The sequence below is a fragment of the Pestalotiopsis fici genome (assembly GCF_000516985.1).
Source record: "Pestalotiopsis fici W106-1 unplaced genomic scaffold PFICI_Scf_7, whole genome shotgun sequence".
NCBI classification, from domain to species: Eukaryota; Fungi; Ascomycota; class Sordariomycetes; order Amphisphaeriales; family Sporocadaceae; genus Pestalotiopsis; species Pestalotiopsis fici.
The window spans coordinates 821,648-845,613 of NW_006917097.1; the positions used below are offsets into that span (position 1 = coordinate 821,648).

The following is a 23,966-nucleotide window of genomic DNA, read 5'->3' on the forward strand; positions in this document are numbered from 1 at the left end:
CAAGAGGCACGGTCGAAAATGTTTGCGATAGTCCAAGAAGAAGCAATGATCAAACGCGACTTCCCGTGGGCGGCACTTGGCGAATAGCAATAATAATGCCGAGGGCTCTCGAGTACTCCTCAGCAGCCAACTCAGAAGAAATCTTCGTCACGACAAGGTACCTAGTTACAGATGACTTAGGAACCTAAGAGCGTGACAGACTAGCCAAACAAGAAAGGTTCCGTCCTACTGTGTAAACCCGGGGGAGCATAGACGCTCGAAGGAACGGATTAGAAATTACCATTGAATCGTCCTGGCCGTGGGTATGTAAGGCAATAACGATGCGGCCCAATATTGTTGCATCATGCGATAGTGGATACAAATGAAGCCTTGAATTATTCAAACAAATACAGACATCCTGACCGGCCCATCCTTTCCTTTGGCGTTCCAATCGGATGGTCAGTTCCTTGATCCTTCTCTTCAGGTGACAGCGATAATCATTTTTTCTGCCTAACTTTGATCAAATTGGCAGCCATGGCTCGAACCACGGCTTCGCCAATATCAATAGACTCGCACAATCTTCCGGATTACTCAGGCCTCAACGCGGTGATCGCCGCGGCTAAACTCTCCCAATACGTATGCACATCGGATTTCACAGTATTTGGGCCGACCACTTTTACTGATAAAAAGTTTGATAGGGGTATGTTGTCCTTGAGTCACTACACCGCTGATCCTGGCCTTGCAGCAATTGTGAATGGTGCGACGGAAACTATTACCATCCCTACAACCACCACTACACCCCTTCTCACAACTACGGGTACGTATTCGGGCGTGGAAACCAGAGCCTCCTTGTTTGTACTGCGCCGTGTCAGGGCTATTGGTCAAGCACGGTCACCGAATGGGTATTGCTGAAATGTCTGGACCCAAATCATTGAGTAAACTAAATTATTGTCCGGTATTGGATCCAATCCCTCGTACCACGACAATGGCGGACATGATCAAGTCCCATGAAGATAATGCATTTCTTTCCTTGCAGCCGCGCATTTACTATAACTGAAGTGGTCATACTTACCTACCTCTTCTCGAGTCTACGCCTACAATTTTGCCTAAAGAGATGGGGTTTTGATTGTACTAATCCTCTGTAGAGGAGAAGAAAACACAGACTGTTGTGCGTGACGATAAAAGGGCGATTGCGGCTGCATCATACAAGTCGTTTGCGGAATTAATCCCAATCAAAATTACTCCTGCGATCGTACCATTCTAGCCACCAACTATGACGGGTGTCTCGACGCCTGCAATGGCGACCGCAGCTGCATCGCCGTCATCTTTCACGCAGCCAACACGTGATATATCAACAATAGGAATATCCTCCACGGCATGGGCTTTACCGATGTCTACTATACCGAGCCAGTCATGTGCACGGCCACCACCTCGCCCCAGTGCACTGGTACATACATATGTAGGTAGGGTGAGAAGATTGAAGGTATGCTTGTAAAATATTCCAAGCCCTTCCCTTTGGAGAGGAGGGTTCTAGCACGGATGACAAGTCTGCTAAGATAGCGTTCATACCGGTCTTCTTGACCATGTCTGGGAGATGATTGTTTTTCTGTGTGGACTAGTATCCAGATCTACTTTCTGCATTGGTAATTGGGTCGTTTGTACAATCGCTGGTATGCCCATGCTCAAAGGCAGTGTTGCAAAACGATGAATTTGCGGTTCACTTGTATACGACTGGAAAATGGTGTAGTCAGCTTATACGACAATAGGTCGAATACACTGACGTCTCGCTCCCCGGAAACCGTTGAAGACCACACAATGTAGTAGCTCACCAAATAACCAGTGAGTAGGGTCATATCTGTTTGGTATTCATGTCTTTTTTTTTTTTATGTAACCGCTCGTTATCTACCTATCTCCTTTGAGTATGCAACTCTTTCCCCAGGCTTTCGGTCTTGTAGTCCTTTGTTCTGTATTCCTGGTTGATCCGCTCTGACATGCTCGAGCACCAAAAACCCACTTCCATATAAATACATGCTATTACATTATGTTCAGGCCGATCACCAAGGGCTTGCTGCCAATGTCGTGGAGCAGTATGCCAGCAGTGCTTGTGCCTTCCACGCCAGGTCCCGGTAAGCCCTACTGCCAAGGATCAACTCGGCTCATGACTTCCGGATTGTTTGTTTGAGCGGCCTGCCATGTTGGGGCCCTTCCAGGCAGACATGCTGATGAATAGACGAATGGTCGTATTGCCCCCATCACTCTTTTGCTGATTTGGCCGTGGGTGTGTCGCTCGTTAATTACAAATCGCGCTTCGCATATCAAGATTTTGTCCTGTTTCTGTGCGCCGATTATAGTATGTGGTAGTGTGCTCACTCCGCTGCAAGGATTTTGCCTCAGAAATGAATCATCACTCATGTTCAGGTTGCCCATTCAACGGTTTCGAGGGCAAGCATGACCAAGACCAAAGTCGACGGCAGAATCCTTATCTCAGTATTAGCATGACATCACCAATCGTCTCAGGAAAATTCAAGTAGTTCACATACCAAACAACATAGCTCTGGAACAAGATCTTGGACATGACCAGCTCGTATACTTCATTGAGCTGGCAGATCTGTGCCAGCTGCAATGCGCTCGGAGCACCGCTGAGCAGGAAGCAGACGACCACGAAGATGGGGTCGTCAAGAATGCTCACGGGGACATACTTGGCAATCAATGCAAGCATTGGTGCCATAACTATTGTCGGTAGGAGCATCCGGCTGACGAGCGATGCTACCAAAAGGCGTGTGCCTATCTGCTCCTCCTCGGGATCCTTGGCTTCCTGGCTCTGGGTGTTTCTAGCAAGGTTGGCTCCAAGTACGACAAGAATCAAAGGAACGGCGACTCCGGCACTAGACGATACTGCCGACGTCACACTGTTCTTGATGAAAGAGCCGTCCTGGAAGAACAACCGCTGCAGGTCAGGTACCGATGCGACCACGATAGCAATGAGCATAGCCCAGAGTGGGGGGTTCATGAACTCTGCCAGACCCTTGAAGAAGCGTGATGTGCCATGGCCAATCTTGACCAGCGCGGTTTGCAATGGCACTGGTAGGCCGTGAAAAGCACGTCGCGATGCACGGGTGAGCTTCACCTTCAGAGCTAGCCAGTTGCGCTTGATGCCAAACTTGGCTCGGAGGAACAATCCCTTGATTCCGCTGGATGGCTCGGGCTCATCCAGCTCGTGCATTCGCGGGAAAGACATAATCTCGTCGTCGGATGCATTGTTGGGTAGGGTAAAGGGCGTGCCATTGGCCTTGTACTTGCGACGCTTCTTAATGAGCGCAGCATCTGGCCCCTCATCTTCAGACTCGTTGGGCGAGGCTCTCGAGGTGTTGGCAACGGGCGTACGACCGGATGGCTCATAAACATCCGACTCATCCGAGCTTCTGTTACCATCTTCATGAGCATTATCGTGCACCAGACCTGAATCCAGCCCAGGGATGAGCACGCCGCCGGCTCCGGGAGGTGCTTCATCCACATTGTTGCCTTCTTCTAATGTTCGGGTATCGTCGCTGTCCGAGTCATAGTCGTCCTCTGCTTTCTTTGGGGCAAGCAACACGTTGTATCCCCAAGTCCATCTGACCAGCTGGCCAAGTTGCTGGAAAATCATGAGATATAATATACCTCTGGCAGCAACTTCATCATCGTTGTCGCCGGGAATCCGGTCCCAGTGAAGACCCTTCAACGTCTGAGACAGTGAAATGACCAGGGAGATGGGCAATGAGTTCGAATTGCCAAAAACGGCCATGGCAGTAACAAAGTTGGCGGGTCTCTTCTTGAGCCGGCATACCTTGGCCACAGCAAGGGAGACAAGGTACGATACAAGCGTTTGTATAATGAAGATGACGGGAATGACGGCCAAGTCGGCCAGTTTGCTAGCATTGAGCTGCGACGCGAGCTTGGTGAAGATTAGACAAGGAGTAAAGATCTGGACATTGAGATTGGCCAGGAACTTTTGCTTTTCGGCATCGAAATGGCCGAGTCGAGCAATGACATAACCAGGTAGTGCGACACACACGACTTCCATGACAGCCTCAAAGACCAGCAAAGTCAAGTGGCCGATGGACGGGTGGGAGTCGTGCGGTTTCGTCTTGAAGGGCACAAATGAAGGCATCTCGGGCGTCCAGTCGTTCATTGCTACCATATTGTTTGCACGAAAGGACGCCGGATTCGTCATTGACCAGTCCATGTTTTATTTGGGTGTCGGCCCCCTCGGGGTTCTCAAATGAGTCTTGTAGATTGTGGCACTCCGTTGTCAAAGTTCGCGATTGCGCCGACTTGCGTATGGCCGAGCTCGGATTGGGGTGCTAGCCAAGCGACTTTCGGGATGGTTGCTAGTCAGAGAAGCAACCCTGAGGCTTGTCGGTCGGCGAGAAGATGGTGGTGGCCTTTGTTAGCGGACGCTGGCGGTGAATGCAAAGGTTTTGTAGTAGTGCCTAAAGTGTTCCAGGGTCCGGAACGGTTTCCTTTCCCCCAATTGTCCAGTGTATCCTTATATTTGTTGCACGGGTAGTGTGTGACGTATGAGTGGGTAGTCGTGTGTCTCGAGTGGGTTGGACGGGCAAGGTTTAAATCAGACCAGCTGCGACAATAAACACAGATGCGGTATGTATGGAACAGAAAAGAGGAAGAGAAGAAATTCTAAAGAGGGAGCCGTGTGAGCGACTGTTTCTATAATGTAAAGGATGCAATTAAGTGACTGGGTCTGGCCAAGATTCTTGGACCCGGCGAAGCAGAGAAGAAAAAGTCTTGGATGAGAGATGGACTGGAACTCGTCACGGCGGCCGCGCGTGTGTGGCCTTGTGAAGTGTACAAAAGTAAAGTGGTTTGGGCGAGCAGCGGAGGAAAAAAAGAAACGAGCCAGGTCTAGGCGAGCAGGCGGCGGGCTGAGGGCTGCGTTGGCTGCAAGCTCCTTTGCTGGGAAATGCCTAGTGCGCAGCGCCTCAGCGTGCTAGCGCTTTGGGTCCCTGGAGATCTGACAGGTTCGTACAGCTTTGGGTCCGATTGATAAGGAAACAGGCCTATCAATCCCGGCAACCCTGGCAACTTTTGGGGAGTCTAGCGACCTAGCGCAGGCCATGCCACATGCCAAGGAACCACACTCTCTTCGCTCACCAGTGGCGGCAGCTTTGGGTCTCTGGCAATCTGGGACGAGGTGTCCTACCTTTGGGCAAGACCGTGCCAGCAACGCAAGACGACATTGGCTGCGACAGAGGACACCCACCTACAACGACACCTCATACTAAGGCAACTTGACTGTGTACCTTGCCGCCGTCCGCACCTACTACTGCAGAACTGGGGAAGTTGTTCAACTACCTGCTTCTGATCTACCGCACGCGTCGGCCGGGCCCCGGCATGGGTGATGTGAACTCTGTTTCATCCCAAGCTTCAAGAGCTTGACGCACCCAAAAGTACGACGTGCGCAGCATGCATCACTGCTCGAGGCAAAGAAACATACATTGTCGTATTGCTACTTTGATGGTTATTGTGCTTGAGCTCATAATCTTGTCTAGGCAGATCGGCGATTCCTGACACTTTTTCTTGTTTTCAGAGTTGACGCACCGGAGGGAAACGTCCACAATCTCCAATTGTCGCACAAGAAGCCTGTAGGTACAATGGATAAAAAGTGACGTTATCAGCCCCTGGAAAGTTCGGGAATTCCACCCCTGCAGCGAAACGTCCCTGTTGGCACCTTGGGGTCGGTCTGCCGGGAATATGCATGCCACGGGTGCTGTGCGACCCTACCCATTCACGATACTTGAAAACACTGCTCCCTCAGCCAACCGTCATTGGTGTACAGATAAGTCGTCGTCGCGACAGGCTGCCATGACAGGATCGTGCTGCGTTTCGATGCTCTAGGCATGCCAACTGTCTTTTTAAGCCCACTTGCGCCACCCATAGCTTATAAAGTCACAGTGACTCGATGGGCCTGAAGGCTGAGGCGAGCACTCCGAAAACGTCTGTTTTGGGAATCGCTCATTGGGGAATTCCATGATCGTCAGCCAAGGTAATGCCCAGACTCTATCGTGACTTTTCGTGCTCCAATACCGAGAGGAAAATCGTGGCTTTGCTTCAGGCGGCCCTGCGCCAGCCACCTAGAGCATCCAGTTGTGGTCCCTTTTTGGCTCTTGGCAGCGCCCTAGATTCGCATGACCCGTAATCACGAAAGCTTTCAATGAGAGTTGTTGTGATTGATCTTCTGCCAGCAATTCTATTGACTAATCAATAGCTCTTCAAAGACCCTTTCGCAATAGCGACAATTTCTCTATCTCAAGGCCCGAAAAGAACTGTATTTTCAGGTTGCCAGGGTATTTGGCTTTAAGGCGATTTGTTCCTTTCTTTGGCGCTCGAAATTATTTAGGTCGTAGCGAGTCCTTTTTCAGATCACATTCCAGATTTGAAGTATCAATTTGAAGTCAATCAATACAATCACCATGACACAATGCCCATAGAGATCTAAGGATATGTTTTTGCTCATATGTAAGGAAACCTGCCACGGGGTTATTCAAACATGTAGAATGTATTGCCTAATTAGATCAAACAAGGGACTTTTTACTCTTCTCTGCGCGCGGATTATCTTCAACTTGCTAGGTGATTCGCACGTATTCAGGGGTATGATGTAAGGTATACTAGATCCCTACTAGGTATGCAAGGTTTTGGTGCTCATAGTTGGTTCGGCCAAGCAAACCTTTCAAACACATCTTTCTTGAAAGGGGGCAATAGGGTATAAGGAGCGACCGTAGTTGCCTAAGACATGAAGATATATAGGTATATAGCTCAAGGCAGTTCACTCTGACAGTCATCACCACACGGTCATTCATTCTCGTCTCTTCTCAACATGCATCGACACGTTCTTCAAGTATCCTGTCCACACTTTCCTCAAACACCACATCTACTCTTCCTTCAAACAAGGAGTTTAAACATGTACCAGAACCCCTTTTGCCAAATGAGGGCATCGTGCAGTCCTATGATGAGGACTTCCAAAGAAGAGCGATACTACCCCTTCCTGTGCGACTCATCGATAGGGATAGTGACGGGGGATACGATTTTGGATGCGAGATCATAGGAGACGGGACCCGCGGGTCTTGTAGCAAGCCTCTTCTTGAGGGAAGCCACAGCAAATCTTTCACCAGGCTCCTTGACCTCCCCATCGAGATTTTCGGAATAATCATTGAGCTTGTGGTCCAAGACTTGGTAATCCGCCGTTTAACCAGGTTGAGGCAAGTGTGTAGTATGTACAAAATGCCCGAGTCAACATCATTGGCGGCAAGCTCATATTGACATAGGAACGTTCAATTACGAGGTGCTGAACGCTTACGAAACACTCTGCATATTAGCCTCTCATCAGCTCTCCATCAATGACCCATGGGATAAACTGGCGCTGGACTTGTATGGCACCATGTATTTTGGCAGAGACGACCGGCTGCGCTGGAGAGGTACGTGGGGTCAACCCGTGATCCGCTTCCTTGCCCGCTTCATCTTGTGCTGGCCATACGAGACCAAACTCGCCTCGAGGAATCCCGCTCGTCATTTTCCTGTAACCGCCGAAGCAGTCATCTTCTGGGGTGCCGATCGTCCTTTTGACCCGACGGCAGAAGCCTGGCATACATGCATCTCATGTTTGTTGAATCGCATTCTTGACGATCTCAAAGCTATTGCCAATGACCGTTACGACTCATTGGTCGAGCTTCTCAAGCATGTTGATGACTACATTCGCTTTCACGATTCCAAGAATGGTTCTAATGCCTTTTTCTCTGTAACTCGAAGTATTTAGGAATTCTCTACCTTGTTTTTCCCTCGGCAGGACCGTCTTGACTACTATCCCTTGTCAAACTATATAACCATCGTAGCCATGATCCTAAAGAAAGAGGCATTATACGACCAGGTATTCGGAGCAATATCTGGCGCGTGGACTTGCCCCCTTCTTGGTACGCACACCTGGGCTGCCATCAGGACTGGACAACATAGTCTTGTCCGGCAATTTCACAAAGGCTCGGATCTATCCAGCGACTTGCCGTATTTGCTGATTGCTGCTGTAAAGTCAGGCGGTCTGGCTACAGTACATTTCGTCCAACAGATGCAGGAGGAAAGTGGGGAAATGCCTCCTGACTCTGAATATTTCGAGGTAAGTAATTGTGGCTGTTTCTTCTCCTATCGACAGTTTCTTGAAGGTGTGAACTAGAACTGCTTTGTCTGTTATCAAATGCGTGCTAATGTTTGTCTTGATTTGGTCATATACGACCGAAAGAGAGCGACTACTAAGACCTGTTGTTGAATAGATTGCCATCACCCGCGCCTCACAGCTCGGCTATTTTGAGATTGGGAAGCATCTCCTCAATACTTTGGCCGAGAACAAAGATTGGCAAATATTTTCTCGCATACCTCCTCAGTGGATATTATCCCAAGCCTTGACCTGTTGCTCGCTGTTTGGTGACCTTCCATTTTTGCAACTTTTGTATCAGTCAAGCATTCTCTTCAATGTGTCGATTGCTAATCTGTGCCCCAACCTAGAGATTCTTGCTGCTTGGGCGGGAGATGTCAGAGTTCTGCAATAGATATTGGACCATTTGGTAAGCGCTGGACGTAGAAGAATAGAAAATGCATTATCCGCTGCGATACATGGCAACAAGGCGGACTCTTTACATTTTCCAATAGAAAATTACTCATCCAGATCTCTGGGCACGGGCCTTTCTACTTAGGCGTTGAAAATCCTCCAAGGTGTCCAATTGAAAAGTTATCAAGCAGTCTGTTACCTACTCGAAGACCGAAAGGTTATTGATTTGATGGAAAATGGATCCTCAGGACAAGCAGAGCCGGCGGTACGCATATATAATCGAGGCCATGATTCGAGGTGGGTACCTAGAGATGGTTGAGATGCTCATTCGCCTCGAGGTGCCACTAAACCAGCGACTCCGTGAGAACATATCCTATACACCTATCATGATTGCTCACACCTCGGTTCAGCCGGTGCCAGGCGGATTGAGCAAAAGCTTTCCGAGCTGGGCATTGAACGCATCGATTTGAGGGTGGCCAATATCCGTGCCTTTGCGAATCATCGACGACTACCAAAGCGGTATTACAAATCCTACATGCCTTGCGATCTCTATATGGAGGAATTTCAAGAACTGGATTCACGACCTGGTGAGTTGACATGCCCCACTGACGTATATCGGATTAAGCTCACGCGCTTGTCCATACTCTTCTTCTTTCGCTTCTGCGCATTCTCTCATATGGTTGTGGCAGCGCTTGTGGCAGACCAATTGGCTATATATAGCAAAGGCATGCTACAAAGTGGCTGAGTAGTCTAGAGGGTTTAGTCGTCTCTTTGTTGGCTTTTCTTTTTAACCTCAGGAAACTCTTAACTTTTTTTTCTTTTTTCTTGCCCAATAAACAACTTACTAGTCATCTCATGGAGACTCAAAATCGACCACCAGGCTTGACTCCATGACTCGTAGACACTCACATTCCTATTACAGAACTGCTTACGATGATAGACACCGTTAACAAGGTACAGCAAATTGATGGGAACTTAGGCGTATTCAATGTAAGTTAATGGGTCTGGTTGCGTGAGATTAGTGAAATTAAATGCACACAATCCAATCGCCTCTAGCTTCCAACTAGAAATAGCTGGTAAGTCAGAGGGTCTGGGAGTTCATGCTTTCATCCGTCAAAATGTAAGTTGTGCCCATTACTTTAGTCAAAGTCAACCCTCCACACAAGGCAGACATAGGCGGGTATTTCAAGACAAAGAAGCGCCAATCATCTTGTCAACAATGAAATGACAGACAATGCAACGGGATTCCTTGAAAACGCTGGAACACTATTAACGCATGGAGGTCTTCAAATTCGAAAGAGATTTCTCCATCCAATTCTGTTCCATCGTTCACTATTCTTTTCAAATACCCAATCCTTGGGTTTCTATCTTATTCAGCCAACTTGTCTGGTTACAAGTCATTTCCATTCTACAAATCCTATTCTACTACTTTGTCAAATACCCTCTAGAAATCACCATGCAAAACGAAAACGCTCCATCCTGGCTCTTTACTGATCCGTACGCGTATCAGTATTCTGACCTATCGAATTACGCTCCAGGAGCAGAAAGAAATGGAATCGTGTCGGAACGTAATGCCGGTACTGCTGAGCTTGACGCTGGACCTCACACGGCTCCTCAAATCCGACGACCATCATACCGCGAGCCGCAGATGTCCAGAAAAGGCGCCATGCCAGCGAGAGATGCTGCTCAAGCTCCCGAGGTGTACGTTGCTCCCGTCTCTCACGAACGGTGGAGTTCGCTGGAGCCAGTCATGCCCAATGACCGGTATCACCATATGAGGGCCTTGGACCTTTGCGAGAAGATCCCCTACGTACCAGAGACGAGTCGGCAGCATTCGAAGCTGGAAGTCGTCAGTCCAGCTGGACTCAACAAGTCAAAGAGTGCCACCAGCTTTGATGATATACTCCAGAGTGTCGAATATGAAAAGAGCAAGTTGAGCTTCAAAACGTGGGAGATTGAGAGGGCCAGGGGCAGGCGGGCGAAAGCAAGGTTTGATGCTGGCCATTAGATATTGCATGTTTTGTAAAATTGGTCAAAAACATTACCTAGCAAAAAAAAAAAGTTTTCTTTCGACGACATGGAGTTTTGTGAGATCCAGAGACGCTTTGATACAGCCAGCAAGTGATCAAGACAAATAATGATCAATTTATTCGACCGTCAACTAAAGTAGATGGGTAGACATACTGCATGCCTTATCGAAGTAGCTGTCGCTTAGCCTGAAATATGATCCTAATTACCATAAGGCTGACTGACGGCAGGGGGGTTCTTTGGAAAACTAGCATGAGTACAGAGTATTTGCCACAATCTTAAACGAACACACAGGACCATCATGGATGTCCGTGGGGGTGATCACAAGTCGACGCCATTAGTTGAAACAAGAGCACACCTCTTCCCAAGGCTATAGCCACAAGACACCAGGTGGCTCACGAAGCTGAAATGCAACCATGAGTTTTGGGATGATTCCAGCCAGTTGGGACAGGCTGCAAGCGAAGGCGCTAATTGGGTCAAGACTTGAGGTTTGGTGATCATGGTGTGAACATGGTTGACGCTAGTATCGGAATGATGCCGAGTGCCATGGAGTTTGGATGAAAATCATCGCATCAGTATCGAGTGTCGTGCATGGAATATCTGCCAAACAAGAAGCATATTCTGGAGTGCTCATAAAAGTATAATAGACTTGTGAGCCTATCGAAAAAAGGTTTGAGAAATGGAAATATCGTATTGATTTCACCTAAATCGTAGTTAATAGATTCTTTTTCATTTTTTTTCGGGGCCGGCCGAAACAGATGAGAAAGTCATTGAACCAGGATCATACAAACCCTTTCCAGTCTGGAGCTCGAGCATGCTGCACTAAGACCCCGAATGGTCCAATGAAAAGATGCGACAGTCAACAGCGTCGTAGACATCCTGGGCCAGGCGCCGGGGAAGACTCCAGCTTCAGCAAGTTCTAGTCCCAGGCTCGCCTAGCTCCTTGGGTCCAGCGGCGGAAGCCAAAAGTCGCTAGATTCACATAGCAGTTGGACCCTCCCCACTACACCACCCAACCAACCCTCAAACCACGACCGGCCCAGACTGGCGGGAGTCGTGACAAGAATGGTGAAAGATTTTCTTCTCTTTTATTTCCTGCACCCCTGTCGGTGGTATCGCGACCGAACCCTGGACTTTTTGCGCATATAATAGACGAGAACCTCAATCTTTTTTCTCTTCCCTCCTTCTTTTGCTGCTGCCTTCTTCACTGATGCCTCTTTGCAGCACGTCGATACCCTCATCCATTCTAACCACCCGGGCGCACTGCTTAATGTGCCCCCGCGACTCGAGGTGAATCAACAGCAGGCGACTTCAAAGTCTTTGCGCTTGCTTTTTCCCGGTGTAAAAACCGCAGAAAGACTTGTTATAATCATTTTCTACAGTATTACACATTTCTACTCTTTTTTCAGTAGATCTGGTACCACTGTAGCAACACTTTTTTGGGGATCTCATTCTTAAAAAAACGAGTAACCATAACCTCCAAGCGACCCAGTGGGATTGCTGCTGCTCTGCGGGGAAGACTATCTCGCCGCGCTGATCACGCAAATCTCCAAGGATATAGTCGGATTGCTCAACAAGACGACTCGCTCGAGATGGAGACTCCGTCCTACAACAAGAACGAGACAACCGGCCCAAGCGTCGAGGTCTATGGAGGACAGTCGCATTCTGAGGCTTCTGGCTCTGCCGACCAGGCGGCCATTAGCACCGTCATTCATCAGATCGAGGCCAGAAAGGTGCACTGGTACACCTATCTGACCACTTGGGATTTCTGGCTGGTCCTCATCATTGGCCAGGTTCTCGCGCTGTGCATCACGGGTACCAACACCTTCACCAGCTGCCTGTCGTCGTGGGAGAACTGGTCCATCCCGGCCCTGCAGACCATTTTCAACTATGCCCTGCTGTCCATTGTCTACGTGCCCATCACGCTGGTCAAGCTCGGCCCCGCCAAGCTGGGAAGCATCATTTTGCGCGACGGCTGGAAGTACTTTATCCTCAGCTTCCTCGACGTGCTCGGCAACTACTTTACCGTCTTGGCCTATCGCTACACCAATCTGCTGTCGGCTCAGCTGCTCAACTTCTGGTCCATTGTCTGTGTGGTCATCATCTCGTTCCTGCTGCTCAAGGTCCGCTACAAGATCTTCCAGATCATTGGTATCTTGATTGCCTGTGGTGGCATGGGTCTCCTGCTGGCCAGCGACCACATTCAGGGAAGCAACGGCGGACCCGGTGTCGACCTGCTCAAGGGCGACCTGTTCGGTCTCTTGGGCGCGACCCTGTACGGTGTCTCCAACGTCTTTGAGGAGTGGTTCGTCAGCAAGCGGCCCATGTATGAGGTGCTCAGCTTCTTGGGTGTCTTTGGCGTCATCATCAACGGCGTCGTCGCCGCCATCTTTGACCGCTCCAGCTTTGAGGGCGCCAACTGGAACAGCAACGTCGCAGGTTACCTCGTCGGCTACACTCTGGTCCTGTTCATCTTTTACTCGCTCGCGCCCATCATTCTGCGCATGGGCTCGGCCGCCTTCTTTGACATCTCGCTCCTGACTGGTAACTTTTGGGGTACCGCCATTGGTATTCAGGTCTTTGGCTACACCATTTACTACCTGTACCCCATTGCGTTTGTCCTCATCATCATTGGTCTCGTTGCCTACTTTCTGGCCGGCAGCATGCTGGGTGACTCCAAGAAGCCTTGGCTGGGTCAGGACCAGGAGGATGGTGTCGCTGGTATTGGAACGGCCAAGCTCAAGGCTCTCAACCTGGCAAGAAAGCAGGGTTTGGCTGCAGCCGAGGGTGATAGGGTCTAGTCAGCTCGAATCTCCAAAGACATGCGGCAGCCTGACCTGGCTCCTTCCTCCTCAATCAATATGGGGCACGATTGAAGTTTCACTCTCACAGTGTTGCAACTTGACTTTTATTCCAATGATACCAATACTAGAGTTATAGTCTATTCATAGCTCAATTATATAATTATTTCAATACATTATCGCCGCGTTTACATACACTAAAAGTTGACACCAGTATATGCGCTCTGTACGCTCCCAAAGCCCTGAGGACACTGCTTTCCTAGTGCCGCTGATCCACTTCGCATATAGCAAATCTTGGCCTCGGCACACGCCTCGCTGGTGCAGTTGGGACTCCGGATGCTGCTCTTGCCCTGAAAGGTATTGAAGACGCTAACGAGCGTCCGGTTGCGCTCCATGGCCTCGGTGACGCGGTGCCAAAACGTCGCATTCAGCGGGGCGTCGTCTGGCCACTCGGCTCCGGGTCCGTAGGCGGCTCGGCTGCTGTACTCGAGCTGAAAGACGGGCCCGCTCCCTTGATCTCCCTCTTCTGTGCCATTGTCCAGGGACCCAAACGACGACACGTCCGAGTAGAATGTATACGCATCGTAAATATCCCAGCTGCCCGTATCGACCTCGTACAAACGGTATCCCGAGTTGAGGTTGGTGAGCGGCGTCAGACTGGGGCCCACCCAGGCGCTGGCAACGGCCGTCTCGGCCGACCTGTTGCTCCCGTTGGCGCCCTGGTAGTAGACAAAGGCCTGGTCCTCGTGGGTGTGCCCGAAAAAGACGCCGGCCACCACGTGCGGCGAGTAGCGCTCAATGATTCTCCGGAGCGCCTCGGAGCCGTTGGGCAAAGGGTTGGTGCCGTCCCAGCCCGAGAGCACGTGGCCGACGATCCACACGCGCTCGCCGCTGTCCTCGGCGCGCTGCAGCTCGTCAATGAGAAAGGTGAACATGCCGCTAAAGTCTGGGTCCGCCGCCTTCAGCAGCGCAAAGTGGTTGTTGCGGTAGTACAGGTCCGTGTTGAGCGTAATGATGCGCAGGCCCAGCGGGTGCCGGATCGAGTAGGCCGCATAGTGCGTCCGGGCCGAGGCGGCGGTCGCCTCGTCGATCCAGCCGTAGTACTCCCACAGCGAGGAGACGTGGTCGTAGTTCCAGGACAACTGGTTGCCTAGGGGTCCGTCGTCGTCGATGCCGTGTGGCACGTCGAGATTGTCTGGGTTTGTATCGTGGTTCTGCCCATTTATATTAGCGAATGAGGTCTTTATGGGAACATTTCCAAGGCCAGACTTACTCCCAGTGCAGCATATACCGGTCCGCCGATGTACGCTTTAAACATGTGCCAGACGGACAGCTCGATATCCTCTACGTAATCCCGGGAGCGCTGGTATTGCGAGTCGTGCGCCACGAGATCACCCGTGTACAGCGCAAACGCCGCTGGGTTCTCCTTTGAGGTTCCCGTGAGTGGACCAATGGACTGCAGGGCGGCCAGCGCGAGGTAATACGGAGAGTCGCACTTGTAGTAACCATACAGCGGTGCGGGCACCTGAATGGCCGCGGCGCTCCCGTTGGCTGCTGGCGCGCTGTGGCGACAGCACATGCTCGAGGTGCAGTTGCCCTCGGCTCCCACCTCGTACCGGGCGTCCAGGTGCAGGTCCGAGAGATGGAGAACCTTTACCCGCTGGCCGCTGGGCTGCGGCTTGGTGGCATTGGCGGGCTTGGGCTTGGGGAAGGCGAGCTCAAAGGCCGTCACGTTGGGCGAGGCGCAGTACGAACCCAGATACGCGCATATATACTGCCCGTCTAGGCCCGCCACGTCGGCCTTGGAGAGAATCTGCGTCCATGTGGCACCAAAGCTGCCGGCCTCGTACGTTGACTGGCACGTGGAGTTGGATGCGAAGCCCGTCTTCTGGCACAGTGAGATCATGGCGTCTGGCAGGTAAGTTGGGGCCAGTTTCGCAGCCATTTGCGCCACTGACAGGGCGGCGACGCATCTCGAACAGTTGGATGAAAGCCCAGTTTGGTTAGCCCTCACAATTGTCAAAATCTCGTCTGAAGCTGCAGCGATGACAGCCTCTGCGCTGGCTTCGGAAAGATTGGCCAGCGCCTGAGGAAAATAGACTGGATCCGTGTCATGAGACGGGATGGACAGAGGGTCTGTCACATTCAAGGGAAATGTCTTGTTGAGAATGGGATCAAACAGTGCCGGTTGGGGCTCAGATGTAGGGCCAGGCTGGACTGATTGTGATGGTCAGCTATTATATCAATTGGACTTACAAAACATTTAGGGTTTGTTATTCAAACTCACTGTAATAGCTGGAAAACACCGATGTTGGAAAGGCAGCGGGCACAGTATACGATGCGGCACCTGGGATCGATGATGATGACGATGATGATAATGATGCACTGGCCGCGAATGCGCCAAGTACGGCTTGACTAGCAAGCATGTTGAGAAAGAATGCCATGTTCATCCTGTCAGAATTCCTACAAGCAAAACATGACCTTTATGTGGGCAAATTAGAATGAAGGTTATTACTGAGAGTACCAAAACCTCAGACACTCGGCAGAATGTGAATCAAGCTGTCAAACTTAGAAAATCACAGGTACAATGGGAATTTGAAGCGACGATTGAGAGTGCAGCGGATACTGTTTATGATCCATCCCACGTTCCTGGCTGCTGGGTATGCAGAGCCAAAGATCAGAGAGGCTGGGGCGTGGAGAGAGAGACAGCACGTGCATTTGCAACAGATCCGTGCAGAATGAATGCTCTAGGCTAGGTATCTAGGCACTGTATTTCTTGCTGGGTCCAGTTCGGAAAACGGCTCATTCAGGTCTCAATATAAATTGCTGTCTACACAGATAAACGTGCCAAGTGATTCAACAGTGATTGGATAGTGGTCCCAGGGAGGAGGGGATAAGCGACAGTGGCTCAAGCATTAGCGCCAAGACCCCACACTGTGATTCTGAATTGGTATTAGAAGGAGGGAACAGGGCCTGTACTCAATGGACTGGACTCGATTCGAAGAAGACACTGACAGCCTTGTCCCAATCTATTGTTTTCAATCCTAAGCTATAGAATGCTGATAGTTTCAGAACCTACAAGGACACGGTGCGGTGGACCAGCTATATTTCTCTTGGCATTTCTCCTATAGACTTGACCAATTCTTGACCATGTTCCATTTTCAATAGCAGTCGATTCCAACATCAAATAGGTATATGGTAGTCTTTATTTGAATGTACATCACATTTTTGAAGCCAATCAAAACTGCAGAGGTGAGTTTAAAGATTAATTAAGAGTCTATTCTTCTTAAAAGCTGCTGTTGGTTCCATTATTCTTGAATTTATACAAAGCAATACCGTAGCCTCAAACATCTCAGAGTCCCATGTTTGAAATATATGCTTGGCAAATTTCGAGGAGAAAACAATATTATTGATAAGGTACGGAGGCTTCTCGAAGCGGCTCCATGTTATAATGTTTATGTGACGCTTGACTGCGGTCGATTTGGCGAAGCAGCACACCCGGATGCAGTACCAAAAAGATAATCATGACGCCGAGCATGAGCGCAGCATCAAACACGTATAGCATCGCCTCGTGTTGACTGACGAATCCGTAGAAGCCCTGAGCAAACTCAATCGCCTTGACGAGATTTCGGACCCAGACCATGACAACGCAGACGCCGAGCGCGATAACGTGACGCTTCCACGGAGCGTCGACAATGGCAGTCTGGCTCGCCTGGCGGTAGAAGCGCACCACGAGGATCAGATAAATAGCCATGACCACGAGCTGGAAAGCGAGACCACCGAGTACCACGCGGTCTCCAATGTGCATAATCTTTAGGCTTCCAGTCACCTGCACCAGACCGCCGCCGATTTGCGTGCAAAAGGCAATAATGTCGGTGAGAATAAACAGCGTGGTCGGGCTACATCGCCTCCTGGGCTGCGCGAGGATTCCTTCCTTGAGTCGTCCCAGTGTCACGTACATTGTTGCGGCGATGAATACGGGAGAGACCAAGATGAGCATGAGCTGAAGCATAAAAGGCTTTGGCGAGTTTGGGTTTTCTCCACCCCATGCGCGACCATAATAACCGAAAAGTTCACCTGGAAATGGAATGGTAAGCTTTTCAAATCAAGGAGAAGAAGAAGATGAAAAATCAAAACTCACATATACCACCCAATACTAGCGGGATCATGTATCGTGTTCGAAAGTAGAATACGCCACCAATATGCGCGACAGTAATAATTGTAAACAGTGCCACAAAGGCAAAACCAGCTGATCGCGATGGCGTATATGGATAATAAAGGACTTTTCCATCTTCGAATTGGACAAGACCCATTGTGACACTTGTTGATCCCGATGCGCGAGGAGTTGTGTGGATTGTTGGCGTATTCTGTAAGTGGGCGCAAGCCCGTTTTGCAGGCGCCCAGCCGTTTTGGTGGATTCCAACAGGTTCTGCTAAAAGTGCCGTCCCGCCCGAAAATTATGTTATAATTATAGATGGATAAATTTGATACAGAATCTTGCGTTTATAACAGTAGTCTCTTGAATTGAGAAGAAGGAATGTTTGAATCAGATTTGGCCAAGTGAATAGAGGGGGGTATATATCTGATCCCTAACTGAAAGATTCCCGCTCGTGATCAGCCAATCAGAGAATTTACGTATTCCTGTTCAAAATTCGCTTAGACTTGAACTAGCAGCGGCAATGCCGTCGCAAAATATCGACAGTCGGACCGTTGACGAAACTAGTGGGTCGAAAGAACAGGAAGCCATTATGAAACTCCAGTTCTTCTATCTGAATGATCAAAAAGTAGCTTGCAGAACAGCTCTTGATGGGTGTTGTAGTGTAGAATTCGGGGTCATCTTGTGCCTGCTGCACTAATGGGCCAGTCACAAGTCTGGGCACAGTAATGACTGGTGCGACCGCGCGAGTATAGCAACTTGGCGGAAAAGTCCGAATGCCTGAGAGGTACGACGTAAGCTCGTAATACCGAAAACACTCTGATAAGTCCATTATCTTGGTGAATGCGTTCTAAAAGGTCGCCGACAACACAGCCAAGCTTCAGGTTCTTTTGAGAAATGTATTTGTTGCAATTTGGTTCTGTCAAACAATGTATCTTGGTGCTAAGTTGGCTGACCATACGCCCACATGTGACTGTAGACTTTAGCAAAGTCTTTTGTGGGTAGGGTCCCTTGAGCCCCGGATGTTTGATCATAAAATCTGAAGTGATAAGCCTGTCTTCCCCGCTATCATGAACCGGGTACCCCCAAGATGTCTCATACACCATGCTTGGAAATGTAAGCACTCGATGCTTTTTCTTCAATGCTGATTCAACGCCAAGGCGGGGGAACTTCACAAAGTCCTGCCACTGGTGATCCATGATTTGTCGCCTCGGCTCGGCTCTGATGTGGTGCAACGTCAGGCCCCCTCCTTAGTCACGGTAGCCATAGGATATATACAGTAGATCTACAAATCGCCAAGTCAGCCCAGCTCTGCACTGTCACACACACTCAACATTTGCCCATTTTGAAGCTCCCCAAGTACTTGCTCACTTGATGGGAAACATGAGCCTGTCTTGGCGAGCAAGGCAGATTGGGTCATCCGGGCAGTCAGATCATCTCTGAATATGATAGAGGGAGCTGCAGGGTTTCAATATACCCCAAGGCAGGTCTGATCTTACGAGCTAGATGCTGTATATAGGTACTATATATTTGCCATTATACTGCCCCGAGTGCTCTCTCCTCCTTCTGCATTTCGTGTGTCATCAAGTTCTCCATAGCCCAAGTTGTACACCAAACGCAGTCATCTATTCACAATCCCATTTCTAATTTGCCTAGAATAGCTTGTTAATATGAATCTTTTACTGTCGGCCGTCGCTATTGCAGCTGCCACGGTTGCCTCGGCTCAGGAATCATACCCAGTCATTGGTGGTGACTGTAAAGTCTTCCCAGGCGATGCAGCATGGCCTTCAGATGCCGAATGGGCGAGTCTCAACGAAACCGTCAGTGGTAGACTTGTCAAGACTGTGCCATTGGGCTCTCCATGCCATGATCCAAACTATAATGCTACCTTGTGCGAGGAGCTCAAGGACGAGTGGCTGATGGAACCCATTCAGTAATGCTCCCCCCAGGCAGTTTTTCATGCAAAATTGGCCGTTTTAATTGACAGCATCTACTCAGTTTCAACTCCACCTCGTCCGTCATGGCCCCCTTCTTCGCCAACCAGAGTTGCGATCCCTGGCAGCCACAGTCGCGGCCGTGCGAGCTGGGCAATTACGTGCGCTACGCCGTCGATGTTGCCGGGGCAGAGGACATTCAGGCGACGATAGCATTTGCCCGGGAAAATAACATCCGCTTCGTCATACGCAACACCGGACACGATTTCAACGGGTAAGTACAGAAACCTTTCGATCAGGGAGCAACGTTTCTTAGACTCACACTCTGTAATATGCTAGACGTTCAACGGGAGCGGGGGCACTGTCGGTTCGTACCCATGGGCTCAAGGATATCGAGTTCATCGACGAGTGGGTAGGTGTGGAATACACGGGGCCAGCCGTCAAGGTCGGTGCCGGCGTCCAGGGCTTTGAGATTGTGACGGCGGCCAACAGCCAAGGCCGTGTCGTTGTCACGGGCGAGTGTCCGACTGTTGGACTTGCAGGAGGCTACACGCAAGGAGGTTTGGTCCCATCCCCCCTTTTTGCGTTGTTGAAAAAAAAGCGTCCCTAAGTGACAGAATGGAGGGAATTAGCTGACACAAGTTTACCTTAAGGTGGCCACTCTGCACTGAGCAACTCGTACGGTCTGTCAGCGGACAATGTCCTGGAATGGGAAGTAGTAACTGCCGATGGCCAATTCTTGATCGCCAATGAGACCTCGAATCCAGATCTTTTCTGGGCATTGCGAGGTGGAGGACCCGGGACATATGGCGTCGTCACCTCGCTGACGGTGAGGACACACCCCGACGCCATCGTCAGCGGGGCCGCATTGTCCTTCTTGTCCAACTCGACCACTACGGAAACATTTTGGCACGCCGTTCAGACTTTTCATGAACTCTTGCCGGCCATGGTCGACGCCGGCGTCATGCTGGTCTATACTATCAATACTGAGGCTTTCGGTATCCCGTTCCTGACAGCCTACAACAAGACGGCAGCGGAATGTCGCGAGGTTCTGAGCCCCTTCTTGGAGAGCCTCGGAAAACTAGGAATCAATCCTACAGTCTCTTTTACCGAGTCTCAATCATATCTTGAACACTACAATGAGACCTTTGGTCCTCTCCCGTGGGTAAGTACTTGATCTTGGTATCTGACGTGAGCTTTATCCAGGTTGCTCGCAAGGGAGCATCACCTGTCCGGAAACCTTTTGCCGCGCCCGATTGCTGACTTGTCCTTCCAATCAGGGCGGTCTTCCCATCGACCAGGGTCTTTTTGGTGGTCGCCTTGTACCCCGTGATATTGTTTCCAACATTACATCATTGGCATTCCAAGAACTCGCCAATCTTGGCGTGGCCGTGACGGGCGTCAGCTTGGACGTGAGTCGCTTTGGCTCAACCGAGACCACGAGCGTGGTGCCGGCGTGGCGCAGCTCATTGATCCATGCCGTGCTGAACCTACCATGGAGCTTCACGGCGCCCTGGAGCGACATGGTGGCCCAGGTGAGCAAGATGACGGAGCAGGCCATGCCCATCCTCGAGGCCGCGACCCCTGGCAGTGGGGCCTATGTCAACGAAGCCGACTTTCAGCAACCAAATTTCCAGGAGGTCTTTTGGGGGACCAACTATGAGAGGTTATTGGCAATCAAGGCCAAGTACGATCCGGAAAACTTCCTTTATACGCGCATCGCCCCTGGCTCAGAAGCTTGGACCGTAGCAGACGATGGAAGAATGTGTCGATCTTTGTGATACGCCGCTGACAGAATGAAAAGTATATAGTTTGGAAACCTAGAACTGTACGGACAAGATATGAAAATTATGGATGTTGAATTTTCGACTTTCGATATCTCAATTGATCTCCTTCAGTCACCCTGGTGTTGCCAAGCTTTGAACAATGATGGTCGACACTGTTCTCCTGATTACAGTAGATGACTACATTAGACAATCTTGACAGTCATTAGAGTACTTCTCTCGAGAGTTTCGTGCGCTATCTCCCACGACTCATCATTGAAAATACTAAGCTGCCGAAGCCCGATCCGTTCGAAAACCCCTGTTTCCTCCAAGGGTCTGAGCACGAGGATGGTGCTCTGCACAACCCAGAGACACAACACTGCACAGTGGCCTATTTCATTCGCAAAGAATGGAAAGTCGGGAGAGAACTGTAGGGTAATATCATTAGAAATGTCGGAAAAGTGAAATCCATAGTCGTCTGGGTGGTTGCCAGGAGACACCAGGGAACCCTTCTGCCAGCGTAAATTCGAGGTCAAGGTGGGACCCGTGATGACGAGGACGCCTCCATGGGCCTGTCCATACACGTCGTGTCCAGACACTTCGCAGTTGATATCGTTTATCGTTGCGAGAGGCTTTTCGCCACTCAGATGGTGTGGCAATGACCATGAAATAGGGGCAATTATGGACGCCCACGACCACGATGGTGCTCGAGGAGCGTCTGTCCGTTTGAAAGAGTCTTGCGGCGTGGGAGAGGCATACCACAAGAGGCCATAAGGCAAAAGGCTCTTCCAAATTCCTGCCACGTAGTCACCTGCTGGCTTGCTGGCACCAACGCGTCTAGATATGCCCGAGAGAGCGGTCAGGAGATCCTTGTCGTACGTGAGCCTCAGCCTCGTGTACCGACGCACGACGGCCCACCAGCCTTTCCTAACTTGAAAGGTCTCCGAGCTAGGGCCTTGTGCAAAGAGACGCATTAGATCCTCCTTGAATCCATGACCATATCTCTCTTCTTTGCACTGACATCGACCACCATCTCGACACTCAAAGGCCAGTTCGAAATTGCAAAAATGCAGCACGCGTGGGGAGAGAAAGCGTTCTTGAAATATCCAGCCTCGACCCAGCAATGGGAATTCATTGAGAGTCTCTTTAGGTGGAACGGCCATATTCAAGTCAAAATGTTGGTAAAATTGGCGGCAGTGAATTCTCGTCTGCAAACCGGTTTCCGTGGTATAAGAAAAGTCCATTTCGCGAATGGCTGGTGGATTGGACCGATAACAACCTTCGTCTCCATTCTTCGAGGCAGTGGCAGCAATAGTCAAATACGCGCCCTCGTAGATGTCGGCCATGCGGGACGCTTCGTTTTCCCAATCTTCCTCGCTGTCTTGGATGATACAGAGAGAGTCGATCCAAAGATAGTCTATCCCTAGACGTCGTGTTATATCTATGGCATCTTGAAATGTTTTCGGTAATTCGCCGAGGGTGATGTTTTTAGTGTGTGCACTGAATGATTGGCGGGTCGTCTTTGCTATTGAAGCTTGCTCACCCCAACAATGACTGAGACAGACGTAGCGCTCACGCTGGCGTGCCGTGGTCAGCAGTCGTATGGACTTTTCAGTATCTCGGAGAGATACATCCAGTACACGAGTGGGAAGTGGAGAGCCTTGTGTGCTCGATAGGCAATTGTGCCCAAGATCGCACGTGGCGATCTGGCGCTTGGCCCAGTAAAGACTTGTATCTGATGAGGTATCTTCTGAGATAGGTGCGACGTCGCAAAGTGCTCTGAATGGGAGGTCTTTGATGATGGAGAAATCTTATTTCCTTATCAGCCGTTGTCATCTTGAAGGCTCTTGCAGCTCGGTACAGACCAGATGGTGTAAAAAAGTAGAATGAATCACTGAGGCATATTGAAGCATCCTCTGAACTCAGTCCAGATACAAAGAACGTGTCATGTGGATATCCACCAAGTTGAGTGATGTGAGCATTTTCCCGATGGGTGCCAGTCAAGTAAGCATCTATGGCTTGCGATAGGAACGAGCAAACCGAGCATCGAGCTGCATATTGCTGTAGATTTGTCTTGCTGACAGTGTTCAAGTTGGAACCTTTCCGCTCGCTCAACAGGGAATCACAAAAATGGTCGCTGATCGGCTCGATTATTAAACTTAAACTAGCATTCACGGACGTGAACTTTCTGGCATGCTGACCGATGGCGGCTAGGAAAGGGTCAATGATTGTCTGCGAGGCCGTGGTAGCAAACAAAGGGTAGTCTGGCAATTCATCCATGGGGGTCAGCAAGTGAGAGATTTCCAGAGCAAATAGTTTTGAGCGGTTAGCATATGTTTATGGATGTGCAAGATAACAGAACTCTATTACATTCCATGCCGTCAGATGTATAATGAGTCGCATGCGTATCTTGATCAATCTTGGTGTAAGTTGTCAGCAATTGTCTGGGCCAGCGTGGCGTGGTTATTGATCAGCTGTACAAGCGCGTGGTCTACCCACTGGCTCGGGGCTTTGGATGAGAACGCTTTTCGAGAGAGAGATTTGATTGGTTCCGATAAGAGCGATAGGGATCTCAGCTCGAGCTGGCGAGGCTGTGCTAGTGACTGACTGGGACCAGAAGTGGAAAAATGAGTCCGGAAATGCAAAGGTAGAATGAATCATGGTGAAGAGAGAAGAGTTGAGTCCTCCAGCAGCCAACGTGGTTCTGCTTTTACC

General features: G+C 50.0%; 8 protein-coding genes across 8 annotated transcripts; 4 read left to right on the forward strand and 4 right to left on the reverse strand.

Annotated features, from left to right (window-relative positions):
* Positions 1-2,393: 2,393 nt before the first annotated feature.
* Positions 2,394-4,159, reverse strand: PFICI_09893 (uncharacterized protein; the record flags this gene model as incomplete). Its single annotated transcript, XM_007838474.1, has 2 exons — positions 2,394-2,457; positions 2,520-4,159. The coding sequence occupies 2 exons, from the start codon at positions 4,157-4,159 to the stop codon at positions 2,394-2,396; spliced, it is 1,704 nt and encodes a 567-aa protein (XP_007836665.1).
* Positions 4,160-7,414: 3,255 nt separating this feature from the next.
* PFICI_09894 (uncharacterized protein) lies at positions 7,415-7,789 on the forward strand (the record flags this gene model as incomplete). The annotated part of the gene is made up of 1 exon (XM_007838475.1): positions 7,415-7,789. One exon carries the CDS (start codon positions 7,415-7,417, stop codon positions 7,787-7,789), a length of 375 nt encoding a protein of 124 aa, XP_007836666.1.
* A 2,236-nt stretch (positions 7,790-10,025) lies between these two features.
* On the forward strand, positions 10,026-10,577 carry PFICI_09895 (uncharacterized protein; the record flags this gene model as incomplete). Its single annotated transcript, XM_007838476.1, has 1 exon — positions 10,026-10,577. One exon carries the CDS (start codon positions 10,026-10,028, stop codon positions 10,575-10,577), a length of 552 nt encoding a protein of 183 aa, XP_007836667.1.
* Positions 10,578-12,189: 1,612 nt separating this feature from the next.
* PFICI_09896 (uncharacterized protein) lies at positions 12,190-13,398 on the forward strand (the record flags this gene model as incomplete). The annotated part of the gene is made up of 1 exon (XM_007838477.1): positions 12,190-13,398. The coding sequence occupies one exon, from the start codon at positions 12,190-12,192 to the stop codon at positions 13,396-13,398; it is 1,209 nt and encodes a 402-aa protein (XP_007836668.1).
* Positions 13,399-13,595: 197 nt separating this feature from the next.
* On the reverse strand, positions 13,596-15,824 carry PFICI_09897 (uncharacterized protein; the record flags this gene model as incomplete). Its single annotated transcript, XM_007838478.1, has 3 exons — positions 13,596-14,612; positions 14,672-15,615; positions 15,686-15,824. The coding sequence occupies 3 exons, from the start codon at positions 15,822-15,824 to the stop codon at positions 13,596-13,598; spliced, it is 2,100 nt and encodes a 699-aa protein (XP_007836669.1).
* A 980-nt stretch (positions 15,825-16,804) lies between these two features.
* On the reverse strand, positions 16,805-17,711 carry PFICI_09898 (uncharacterized protein; the record flags this gene model as incomplete). Its single annotated transcript, XM_007838479.1, has 2 exons — positions 16,805-17,475; positions 17,540-17,711. 2 exons carry the CDS (start codon positions 17,709-17,711, stop codon positions 16,805-16,807), a joined length of 843 nt encoding a protein of 280 aa, XP_007836670.1.
* A 1,513-nt stretch (positions 17,712-19,224) lies between these two features.
* On the forward strand, positions 19,225-21,269 carry PFICI_09899 (uncharacterized protein; the record flags this gene model as incomplete). The annotated part of the gene is made up of 5 exons (XM_007838480.1): positions 19,225-19,487; positions 19,553-19,762; positions 19,828-20,048; positions 20,142-20,653; positions 20,769-21,269. 5 exons carry the CDS (start codon positions 19,225-19,227, stop codon positions 21,267-21,269), a joined length of 1,707 nt encoding a protein of 568 aa, XP_007836671.1.
* Positions 21,270-21,457: 188 nt separating this feature from the next.
* PFICI_09900 (uncharacterized protein) lies at positions 21,458-23,531 on the reverse strand (the record flags this gene model as incomplete). The annotated part of the gene is made up of 2 exons (XM_007838481.1): positions 21,458-23,061; positions 23,117-23,531. The coding sequence occupies 2 exons, from the start codon at positions 23,529-23,531 to the stop codon at positions 21,458-21,460; spliced, it is 2,019 nt and encodes a 672-aa protein (XP_007836672.1).
* Between the last annotated feature and the right edge of the window lie 435 nt (positions 23,532-23,966).